Raw genomic sequence first — 12,846 nt, 5'->3', positions numbered from 1 at the left:
ATGTCACATGTCACAAATTTCTCATGATTAATTGCTGTGAAATGTGGAATGTTATAGAAGCAAACAGTTTGCACTGAAGTCTCTCAGTTAGCAGTCTTTTAAGTGATACTAGAGTAAGTGGGACCCGTTTGGTCCCAGTCACACGGGAGGCCTGGTCCCCCAACGCATATTCCACCACTCACCCGTTCCCCCCAACGTAAACCGTTCCCCCAATGCAATATTCCACCACACACCCATAGCCCCTAACTGCACAGGCGCGGCTCATTTCCCCTCATTCCCGAGCACTCCCTCCCTCTCCTCTTCGTGTGGGAGAGGAGGGGGAAGTGGGGTGTGTGGCGGGGAGGTGTGGGGGAGGGGAGCTGTAGGGGGGGGGGGGGGTTATTGGGGTGTGGGGGAAGGGGGGGTATGACGGGGGGGTGTGTGGGGGGGAGGAGGTGTATGTGAGAGGAGGGGTAGGGGGGAGGATGGATGTGTGGGGGAGGGTGTGGGCTGGGGGGGTGTGTGAAGGGAGGGGTTGTGGGCAGGGGGGTGGTTATGAGGGGTGTGGGCAGGGGGAGGGGGGGAGTGAGCTCGGAGAAAAGACGGGGAAAGAGCCATGGGGGGGGAGGGGGAGGAGCCAGCGAGGGGGACCAGAGGGGTAGTGGCTGGAATTGGTGGTGCGATGGGGACTCACAACGGTTGCTGGTCGTTGTCCGCTGGGATCAGCGTCTCCGCTTTGCGTTTGGTGACATGTCCGACTCCGGGCTGAGCTGGGTCTCCCACACTGGGCTGGGCAGGGTCTCCAATGCTGGGCTAGGTCTCCGACGCTGGGCTGCTCGGGGCTGGGTTGCTTTGGGTCCCTCCGAAAATTGTATCCGGTTGGAAACCTCTGCCAGCCATTCTCAGCTCCAGTAAAGACGCGATGGGGCAGGAAGGGGCGGACCGTCCCGGTGAATGACGGGAAGAGACTAACCTGCAGGGCAGGAGAAGAGATCGATCTGCGCATACGCGGTTTTAAAGATTTTTTAAACCTTGCTACCTTTTACGACATTCAACCGATCAGAACGAAACTTGGTGCAATCGCAACATAGGAGAGCGGTGAGTGAACTGGCGAAAAATCGCAGCGCTATCGCGAACCGTTTTTGCGCAAAAAGGAAGACCGCACAAACTGGAAGATAACAAGATCAGAGTTTTAGTTATGTATAGCTAGATTTTTGATATTGGTTGAAAGCAAAAATTGTGCAAGACATATCACATGAGAACTTGTGTCAGATTGAACTTGCAACCCTATTTGGAATGAAGCTAATTGAAAATATGTTTAAGAATCACGAATGTCTAATTATATGTACCAACAATGGAGCAATGACATTCTTACTTGGGCAACATAACAGGCCTGTAATACAATAAACATAGATAATATAAATGAACAAAATTCAATAAATTAGTAACTTCAATACGTGCCAAAAAAGGCGAAGTTTAATTCTATTATCACTGATACTAAATTAAATCTCTATTCAAATTAACATGACCAGATTCTAGATTTTAAAACCAAGTCATTTTGATTTAAAAAATAAAACTAGGTCTACCGCAGAGCAAAGAAAAGCTGTCAACTAATAATAACACACAAGACCGCAGATGCTGGAATCTTGAGCAAAAAGCATACTGCTGAAGGAAAGCAAGCTGGGCAGCATCTGTGGAGGGAAATTGTCAGATGACATTTTGGGTCTAGACCCTTCATTAGTAATAATACATGCACAAATAAGTAGCGGTGGCAATTGACTTAGGCCTGTGAACCATCTCTGTCATTCAATGCTCCAGTACCACATTTCCAGACTATATCCAAACATTTGATGCCTTTTGTGTATAAATCAGTTTCCTCATTTATGTGTATTCATTGCCTCTTGCCGTAGAAACTTTGTAGGTTTAACGCCTACTGCTTGAAGACATTTCTCCTCATCTCGGTCCTGAATGTCTTGCCCTGTATGCTGAGACTGACCCACCCTTGTTCTAGACACCCCATGTGCCAGTGAAAACATGCTCCCTCCATCCATCCTTTTGGTCCTGCCATAACTTTACCTCTCAATCAGATCTCTTTCTCCTAAACTCTAGTGAAGGTGAGTGACTTTTCCCTCAGCAATCAGTCTGGTGAACCTCTGTTGTACCCCCTGTGTAAGAAGATCGCACTGCACTGAATACCTCACATATGGTCTTGCCAAAGCTCTGTATACTTGTGCAAAACACTAACTGCTGGAGGAACTCAGTGGGCCAGGCAGCATCTGTGGAGGGAAATGGAGAAGCAAGGTCTCGGGTCAGGATGCTTCCTTAGTCAGTCCTCCAGCAATTTGTTTTTTGCTCAAGATCACAGCATCTTCAATTCCTTGTTTCTCAGTATAATTCTTATCCATATTTCTATATTCCTGCAATAAAAAGGATTGTGCTATTTGTCCTAACTGTTTGCTTCATCTGCATATTTGCTTTTAGTGACTGGTGTATGTGAACATAAGTCCCTCTGCACATGTGCAATTGCCATCTCTATTCAAATAATACTCTGCCTTTCTATTTTGTCTGCCAAGGTGGATTATTGTAAATGTGTCTATGCTAAATTGCCCCTGCCATATATTTTCCCACGTCATTAATTTTATAAAGTGGCGTGCATTCCAAGGATGATGGATTTCTGCTTCAAGATTAGATTGGTGGATCCCAAAATTCCTGTGCACTGGAGATTTGAAAGAACCCAACAAGATCATGATTGTTTTCGATTGGATTAACAAAGCTGCCCCTGATTTTAGGATACAGCACAAAAAACAGATTCAGCCCACTAGTCTGTGCTGACCATACACTAACACAAAACAAAACAGGGACCTTCAAAGCCTATTAACTACAAGTCCGTATGCTGACCATGTATTGTATACACAATCCTGAGTATTCACACCCGAGAGGAAACAAAAAAATTTTACCCCAAGCCTATTAATAGAAATAAAAAACTTGTATCATGAACAAATTTAACACTCTACTAAACATTCAACAGGCGTTCCGATCGGCAGCGGCACGACACTGTCGGCTCTGCTGCAGTGTGTCCAGGTTGGTGGTTGGTGCGCGATACTTTGGCAGAGGGCAAAATGTGGGAGGAAGCCGGATCACCTGGAGAAAACCCATGCGGTCACAGGGAGAACGTCAGGATTGAACCCGGGTCTCTAGCTGTGTAAGGCAGCAACTCTACTGCTGTGCCGCCCCCATATGATTGTTTTTGATTGGATAAACAGCTGCTCCCGGTAGCACATTATTCATGATACTAGGACAATCTTAAAGACAAAAAATATTTATGTCTGGTGGTGATAATTTGGAAGTTATTATCTGTAAAGGTGATGGAAACCATTTATGGGCAGAAACACAGGAGGAAATAATTTACACAAGGCTATGGGGAAAGAATGGGATAATTGGATTGGAAACTTGCTCTGCAGACACAATAAGTAAGTGGATTATTTTGGCTGAAAGATGAAAATAAATGCTAAATAAGAAACCTACACGTAAGTTTAGTATTTAAAGTGGTCTTTATTGGTGGTCTGTAGTTTTAACCCCAATTGCTGGTTTTCATAATTTGAACATGGCTCAGGGTGGTGAGATATTAAAGGAATATTTCTCATTGATGTTTCTAAGGAGAAGGACATTATACCTGTAGCTGGAGAATTCAGGGAGAGTTACAATGAAAATTCTAAACCATTAGCATGAAAAAGGAAGGGGTATGATCTATCTTAAGGGGCTTTTAAAGGTGGATACATCTGCAGGGCCTTATGAGATGTGTCCCAGACTGTGATCCAAGTGATGAGATCAATGAGGCTTGAACATGGAACAGTACGGCACCGGAACAGGCCCTTTGGCCCGTAAGAAGTGTGTAAGAAGGAACTGCAGATGCTGGTTTAAATCGAAGGTAGACACAAAATGCTGGAGTAACTCTGCGGGACGGGCAGCATCTCTGGAGAGAAGGAATGGGTGACGTTTCGGGTCTCAACCCTTCTCCAGAGATGCTGCCTGGCCCGCTGAGTTACTCCAGCAAATTGTGTCTACATGCGGGACATGATGTCAGGTTAAACTAACCTTCTCTGCCTGCATGTGATCCATTTCCCTCCGCTACCATAACCATATAACCATATAACCATATAACAATTACAGCACGGAAACAGGCCATCTCGGCCCTACAAGTCCATGCCGAACAAATTTTTTTCCCCTTAGTCCCACCTACCTGCACTCATACCATAACCCTCCATTCCCTCCTCATCCATATGCCTATCCAATTTATTTTTAAATGAACATATTTTTAAATGTTCACCAGCCAGAGGGGAAGTGATGGATAACTGGAGGACACCTTTTTAAAAGTAGGGTAGATTGGATAAACCTGTTAACTACAAACCTGCCAGTCTAACATTAGTGTGTAGGAAGGAAGTACGGATGCTGGTTTACACCAAAGATAGACATAAAATGCTGGAGTAACTCAGCGGGTCAGGCAGCTTGAGAGAAAAATAATAGGTGACGTTTTGGGTTGAGACCTCTTCAGTGGTAGGGCAGTCATTGTGAAAACTCCTAACAGACAGAATTAACCAAAGGTAGTCAGCATGGTTTTGTTGGGGGAAAATCCTGTCCAACCAATTGGATTGATCTTTTCTTGAAGAGAAAACGAATTGTGTTAATGAGCTCAGTGCAAATGAAATAGTCTCGGGCTAGGCAGACTTCAGCAAATTCTTTGCCAAGGTCCTATGTGGGAGATCGCCCAAGAGGTTAGAGCCCATGGAATCCAAGGCAAATTGGGATCAAAAAATGCCTTGCTGAAGGGAGGTCGAGAGTGAAGGTGTGGGGTTGTTTTTGAGAGTTGAATCGGTGCACAACGGGGATCAGTGCTGGGACGTCGCTGTTTGTTATTGTACCCAAACAATTTGGAGGTAGTTTGTAGATGATTTTAAAAATGGCTGCGTTGTACAGTGAAGGTAGTGGCCTAGATAATTGGATGATATTGATCTGGTGGGCAACTGAGTGTAAGTGTAACTAGGGTAAGTGTGAGGCTTGGGAGTCCAGTGAGGGTAGGACATACAAGGTAAAGTTGTTGGGAGTATTGAGGATCAGATGGACCTTGGTGTACAGTTCCAAGGATCCCTGAAGGTGGCAGCACAGGTAGATAAGGTGTTCAAGGCGAATGGATATTCAGCCTTAGTTGGCTGAGGCATAGAATATAAGAGCAAGGAGGTTATGGTGCAGTTTTGCATAACGTTGGTTGGGCCGCAGCTGGAACACCGTGAGCACATAAAAGGAAGAGAATGATTAAACTCTGGAGAAGGTGCTGAGGATATTCACCATAATGCTGACACGGATGGAGTATTTCAATGACCAGGAAAGAGAAGTTAAGTCTTCTCATCTTGGAGTGGAGGAGGTTAATAAGGGAGATGGTTGAGGTGTATAAAATCATGAGCAGCTTATGTATGATCAACAAAGGAATCTGTTCCCATAACATGTCAGAAACTAGCCGACCAAAGACTGTCTTCCAGCAGAGTGAGATGTCCATCAAGGAATATTACGGACTGGCCCCCACCAGACTGCAATAGTATGTGCTGAGGGATGCACTGAAGTTCGGTGCAGCCAACACCAAGGTCCTGTGAGGGAGGACCACAGTCTGGGGCCTTTCCGCTGCTGCACATCGAAGGGCAGGGTGTGGTGGAGAGGCCCCTCAAACAAGAAAAGGGATATCACCCTAGTGTGCCATATGAATGGCAAGGGTGTAGGGTATAATTGTATTTTTTTGGGAACACTACCAATTCTAAAGCTAACAAATGTATGAATAACCCTGGAGAATGTCAGGGCAATTTTGCACAGTTCTTGTTTTGTACATTTTTTAATCCTGAATTTAAAAAAAAAAAGATTTTTTTAAAGATGTCAAAAACCTGGTAGTTTATGGATACAGGATGGAAACGCCCCCATGGCCCCACCAAATCCACACTAATTCGATGTTATCCCACTTTCACAGCCACTCCTTACATACTAGTGTCCATTTTACTGGGGACAATTAACCTACAACCCCGCACAGTTTGAAAAAAATGTGAGAAGAAACCGGAGCACCCGGAGAAAACCAACGCGGTCACATTGGCTAATGTGTAAACTTCACACAGCACCCAAGGTCAGGATCTCTGGCTTCGTGAGGCAGCAGTTCTATCAACTGTGCCGCTTATAGTTATGGTTAAGAGGGGGGGGGGAGAAGTTCGGAGGAGATGCAATGTGTAGGAAGGAACTGCAGATGCTTGTTTACACTGAAGTTAAGACCCAAAAATGCTGGAATAACTCAGCGGCTCAGGCAGCATAGAGCCATAGAGCGATACAGTGCGGAAACATGCCTTCAACCCAACTTGCCCACACCGGCCAACCATGTCCCAGCTACACTAGTCCCACCTGCCTGTGTTTGGTCCATATCCCTCCAAACCTATCCTATCCATGTACGTGTCTAACACACTTTCTTAAAAGTTGGAATAGTCCCAGCCTCTGGCAGCTTGTTCCATACACCCACCGCCCTTTGTGTGAAAATGTTTCCCCTCAGATTGTGAATCGTTTCGCCTTCACCTTAAATCTCTGGATTCGCCAGCATCTCTGGATAGAAGGAGTTATCTCACCATGCAATCTATCAATTCGGAATTGACCGTGCAATGCAATTGGGCTTGTGAGGCCCCGCTATTTAAATTGGCCGCGGGGTGCAATGTGCTGGGTCGCTGTGCTGGAGGTTCCCTGCGGAGCGATGACAACCGTGCGTGAGAGAGCCCAGGTCCTGAGTCTCAACCTGAATCTAGCGGCACTAAGCCCGGCGGTGGCCAGAGCAGGTACCGGCTTTCATTGCTACACCGTGTCTTTTGTCAGTCTGCTCTGACCCGAAACGTCGCCTGGCCGTGTCCCTCCACAAATGCTGCCTGACTCGCTGAGTTCCCCCACCAGCACACTGTGTGTTTGCTACAAAGTGAGAGACCACAAAGTTGGACACAAAGTTGCCGCTTCTGTTCAGGCCCCTTCGCTCACTGTTACAAAGTATCTCTGCGCACCCCTTCCCGGCCTTATGTAATGCCAGGGTTTGTTTTAATCTGCCAGTGTAACCATTGCAAAGTTAATGTTTAAATGCGAGGAGAGTGTTCGGTAACTTGTGCAGTCTGCTTCTGCCCGCGAAGCCATTGGTGACTGTGCACATGTAGGCTGGCCCTCCGCCCCCCCCGTCCCTATCGGCGGCCGCTCAGCGAGCTCGCATTCCTGCCTCTGTCCACGCCTTACGCTGGTATCGGGCGCTGCAAGGAGCCCGGCGTTTCCCTACACTCGCGGCGAGCAGACTGCCTGCTTTCTGTCACCCCTAGCTCCCATACAGCCACATACATACGCACACATACGCACACACACCCACACCCACACACACACACACCCACACCCACACAGCCCCGTCAGCGATGATCAGCCGGCAGCATGGCGCAGTCAGGTGAGCAGGCACCGCGGGGGCTGAACGGTCGCTCGCCGACGGCACTGTGGGGCGAAAATAAGAAGGATAATGGTGAGGGAATAGTTGAGGATAGCAGGGGGAGAGGAGGGGGTGAGGGAGTGGAGAGGTTGGGAGGGGAGGGAATGGAGTGGGAGTGAGTGGATGGGGACGAGGGAGTGTTGACGTCGGGAGAGGCGAGGAGATGAGGGGAGTTGAGAGGAAGAGTGAGTGAGGGCGAGGGAGTGAGGATTGGAGGGATTGTGGTGAGGATGGGCGAGGGAGTGAGGGCAGAAAAGGGAGAGGGAGAGGGAGTGGAGTGGTTGGGAGGTGAAAGGAGTTGGGAGGAAGGGGGAGAGCAGGGGCTGAGTGAGTGTGGGTGAAGACCGAATAGAGGTAGTGGGGAGGGAGTGGAGTGTTTGGGGAGTGGAGTGTTTGGGGAGAGTGGTTGGGAGAAGAGGGGTTGGGGAAGGGGGTGGACGATAGTGCGGTGCACGCCCCGGCCCTTATTCGGAGCTGGTCGGCAAGAGTTCGTGGGGAGGGGGGGGGGGGGGGGGGGGGGGGGGGGGAGGGGGAGGGGGGGAGAGGGGGGGGGGGGGGGGGACTGACCTGACCTGGGGAACCCGGGTTTCTGTCCCAACACCAGCGGGCTGTGTCCTGGGTCAGACTGTAGCTGATAGCTGCTCGCTGTGGGTTCAAAACTCCCAACAGTGTTGCGGACCGCAACGCGCCGAGGCGTTTGACCGGGACCTGCACGTCCTTTGACTGCGGGGATCCGGGCAAGGCACACCCCGGGGTCTGCCCTGCCCTGCCCTGCCCAAGGGGAAAGGGCAGTAATCGGTTTGAAAAGAGCTTTTACCTGCTGGTTTCGCTGTGTCAACTGTGTTTATGATCTGAGGGCTGGGATGAAGTGGGTCTGACGGGGTGAAGGGTCGACAGGCAGTCGGGTTCAAACAGGGTTTCGGCCCGAAAGTGAAGGTGGAGCCGTTCAAACTTTTTTGTGTAACCTGCCATCATTGAGTTGGGCGACAGGGTGGTTTCCGAAACGCACCCAACCTACCGGATCTGCCTGTTTCCAAAGTGGCTCCACATTTTATTTTAGTAGTTTGAATATCAGATGTAGGAGTCTCCAGTTTAGTTTGTCACGAGTGCTTTTTAAAAAATTAAAGTTTTTACCTGTTGACCCTGATGTCAGATCTTCCATGGTCACGTTGTCCATATCACTTTGTCTGACTCAATCCACAGTCTATTGATCTATGCTTTGTGTGCAGCGACAGTCCTCTGAGGTAGAGAATTTAAAAGAACCAAAATGCTGAAGTAACTCAGCAGGACAGGCAGGGTCTCTGAATTAAAGGAATAGGTGACGTTTCGGAACGAGACATTTCTTCGGGTTTCAACTTCACAGTCTTCCTTGATCTAAAACATCACCTATTCATTTTCTCCAGAGGTGCTGCCTGACCCAGTTACTCCAGCACTTTGTGTCTATCTTCGGTGTAAACCAGCATCTGAGAATTTCAGAGAATTTGAAAGCTTTGGCATATTTGGCATATCTGGGATAATCTCATTGATACAGGCTCCCTTCAGTCTGAAATGTCCTTCCCCTTATCTTGAAATTGTGAATCCAAATGTAGTTGTATCATCTCATCGACTCAATGGATGCATTCTCAAAACTCCAACAAATCTTTGTTCAAGATGACTGGTCAATTGTATTAATGAGTCTTGATATCCTCTCCTTTATTAGGAATTCCAGTTATTTCCTCAATTACTGATATTAAGTGTAAAAGTGATTAGTTCCCACCATCTCCCTCGAGGATATGTGGGTGTGTAAGTTCATCGACCACAGTAAATTGTCCCTTGTGTGTAGATGAAGAGTAGACTTGTGCATGGGGGAGGAGGGAAGAGGAGAATTTGGTGGGAAATAGGATCAGTGTAGAATTCATAAACTGTTTGTATGGACTTGGTGGGCGTAGTTCTGTTCGATATAACTATGACACTAGTATTTGTTCCTCTGTCATTCCTTATTCTCCTATCCTCCATTGTAAATCTAGCTGATTCTGTCTGGGAGTTATCTACACTTTTCCTTTCTCTTTCTACAAACTTATGGAACCTCTTGGTCTGTTTTATGCTTCTGTCTACTGCCCCTTTCATTATCAAATTTTTGCTAATCCTTTATTTGCTTCCAATCCTTGGGTTTACTGTATTTTCCTGGCAACTTTATAAACCTTTTCATTGCATTTTGTACTGTCATCAATGTCTCCTGTGTTCTAAACTTGGACCACTTTACTGTTGTCTTGAAGAATGAATTATTTAAAACGCTAGGAACTATCTCTGCACAGTCTCCTCATTTAGTGTAACCTCCCAGTCTGCAACAGCCAACCTGCATCTCATGTCTTGGTTTCCCTTGGTTTCAATTGAAAACTATTATTAAACTGTCACTTTTGAGTTGGTTAGATATTCTATTATAACATGGTCAAGTTATACTGTATGAAAAGATTATTCATTAACCCATGATGATTAACAGGTGATGAAAAATAACCTATTCTCTCAACCATTTGATTTACCTGGTCTACATATAGATCAAAATTCAAGGATTATTGCAATAAATCTATTATATCACCTCTGATGTTCTCATTTATACTATGCCCAACATTGCAACTATTATTCAGAGGCTTCAAACAACTGCCACCAATGTTTACTGCCCGATTCAATGTAAAGTCCATTCCTGCACAGTAAATAATCAGCTGTGATTTTGAATGGTAGAGCAGGTTTGAAGGACCTGAAATCTGCCTCACATTTGTACTTTCCTCAAATTCCTTGACATCCTTGTAGTTTGTACAGTATGTCCACAAACTCCACCTTGAGTTTGTCCAGTGATACTGCTGAGAGCATTCCTTTGCTTACTGTTGGAAGTGTGAACCAATGTATCAACATTTAGATTTTCAATTCTCCCAGACTGCTGCGTTATGTTTAACTTGTACTGTTTGTTCTATTAAGCATTGTGTAGCATGCCTGATAGTGAAATCTGCAAATCACCTGGCTTAAAAAAAAAATAGAACATACTGTAGATGTAGAACCATTCTTCTGCCCAAACTGCCTGTACTAGACATGAGGCGAAGTTAAACTTATTTCCTCTGCCTGCGCTTGTAAGCTATGCCTGCTTTTGTCTTTGATGCTTCCACCCTGGAAAAAAGGTTCTGACTGTCTACTCTATCAATGCCCCCATTTTCTATACTGTAGCAGAACAACTATTAGAATGCAAGGAATTTGAACTTTCATTGTTTTAAGATGGACTGTAGGATTTATTTACAGTGCAAGGCACAGGTGAAATAGACCAGAGAGGTAGAAACTGGAACAGTTGACATTTTGGTTCATGTCCAAAGACTTGAGTGCCAGTATCTCTCAGCTGGCGGTACCATGGGCGAACTGCACTGATCTAGTTCCTGTAAATAGATACAGCTACAGGTGTCTTATTTTGTAGATCAGCTTCCATTGCAAGGAACCAATTATTCCTGGAAGGTGAGTGACACAGTGAGACCAGAAGCTCATCCAGACTTTGTGGCTCGTGTATTTATTTGTGCGTTTAGCTTGGAGATTCGGTGTGGAAACAGGCCCTTCGGCCCACCGAGTCCACACCGATGAGCAATCCCTGCACATAAATGCCATCCTACACATACTAGGGACAATTTACATTAATGCCAAGCCAATTAACCTACAAACCTGTACGTCTTTGGAGTGTGGAAGGAAACCAATGATCTCTGAGAAAACCCACGCAGGTCACAGGGAGAACGTACAGACTGCACCCGTAGTCAGGATCAAATCCCGGATCCCTGGTACTGTAAAGCAGCAACTCTACCGCTGTGCCATCTTGACGTCCAATGCATTCTGCTCCCAATGAAGTAGCCCTGATGCACATTTGTATTTTCAGTGTCATTAATGTGGCTTAATGTGTAAGATATTGTGTACAGCAGTGAATAATCTCTCAATGTATTGTTTAATAATATTGATAAAGGGAACTTCTCTTTCAATTGGATCTTGGGTTTTGTGTTGCATTCATAAGACGACAACTCTGGCAGTGCAACACTTGCTCTGTGGTACCTGGTATCAGGCCAGCCTTTGTGCTTTAACTTCTAAAATGGGGCTTCAATCTACAAACTTCTGCCTCCAGGGCAAGGGGAATTCACACAAAGGTTAGTGGGTGCAGTGGCGGACTGGGTCTAAAAATATTGGTTGCCAGGAGACAAAGGGGACCCACTTCATCAGGGGCCCACTTCATCAGGGACCCACAGGGAGGGGCCCACTTGCCATCGGGCAAGCTGACACCCTGGCCAGCCCGTCACTGGGTGGGTGCATGGAACGAGCTGCAGAGGAGGTAATTGAGGTAGGTGCTATCATAACATTTAAGAAACATTTAGACAGGTACATGGACCGAAGCGGTTTAGAGAGATACGTGCCAAACCCTTGCATGTGGAACTAGTGTAGATGGGATATGTCGGGCGATGTGGGCAAGTTGGGCCAAAGGGCCTATTTACATGCTGTATGACTATACGAGCCAATGAGTCGTGGCTAGCATATTGAGAGAAGACAGTGTTTCGCTTCAAGAGATTTTGCTAATTTTGCATTTCTTTCAGCTTTGCCGACTGTTGATCCGTTCCGAGCGACGCGTATCTGGTGCAACATCATCATCGCTCTTCAGTCTGAGGTGGAGGTCAAGCGACGTCGACATAACCTGAAGCGGCACAATGACTGCTTCCTTGGGTCCGACGCTGTGGATCTCATCCTCAGCCACCTTCTGCAGAACAAGTACTTTGATGCTGAAATCACTCGGTCAAAGGTGGTGAGACTCTGCCAAGCTCTGATGGACAACAAGGTGTTTGAAGGCGTCGGCACAAAACTCTTTGGAAAAGTTAAGAAAGAGTCGACTTTTGAGGACAGCAGCTACAGTTTGTACCGGTTTACCGCCCTGCACAAGTGGGTGGACTCTGTGAAAGACAATGGGAGCACTGGCCTCTCTCCTGGAGCACAACTAACCCCTGGATACAACAGCTGGGGTAGCAGGTAAGGTCACTTTGACACTTGAGCCTCTTTGGTGCAAAGTATTTGTGGAAACTGGAATTGCGTATAGAAGTGGACAAAGGATCATGAGAATTAACAACATTATAGTTGAAAGTCGATATATACTTCGCAATCATGGCAGTCTTGTTAGCCTGCCTCTTAAAATAGGGGCGGGCACGGTGGCGCAGCGGTAGAGTTGCTGCCTTACAGCGCCAGAGACCTAGGTGCTGTCTGTACAGAGTTTGTACATTCTCCCCATGACCATGTGGGTTGGAATACTTTTCTGAACTATTATTTTTCCATCCACATGCTCATTCATGGAAGAGAAA

The 12,846-nt window shown here is 46.6% G+C and overlaps 1 protein-coding gene across 1 annotated transcript in view; it reads left to right on the top strand.

Annotated features, from left to right (window-relative positions):
* Nucleotides 1-6,724: 6,724 nt before the first annotated feature.
* Nucleotides 6,725-12,846, top strand: part of depdc7a (DEP domain containing 7, paralog a) — a 32,276-nt gene continuing 26,154 nt past the window's right edge. Inside the window, exons 1-2 of the mRNA XM_055649966.1 lie at nt 6,725-6,830; nt 12,094-12,520. Coding sequence (XP_055505941.1) covers nt 6,749-6,830; nt 12,094-12,520 — 509 coding nt within the window. The 5' untranslated portion in view covers nt 6,725-6,748. The remainder of the gene's footprint in view (nt 6,831-12,093; nt 12,521-12,846) is intronic.

The sequence above is a fragment of the Leucoraja erinacea genome, chromosome 18, assembly GCF_028641065.1.
Source record: "Leucoraja erinacea ecotype New England chromosome 18, Leri_hhj_1, whole genome shotgun sequence".
In the NCBI taxonomy this organism is placed as follows: Eukaryota; Metazoa; Chordata; class Chondrichthyes; order Rajiformes; family Rajidae; genus Leucoraja; species Leucoraja erinaceus.
Note: the sequence above shows the minus strand (reverse complement) of the source record. Positions and strands in the feature narration are given on the sequence as shown.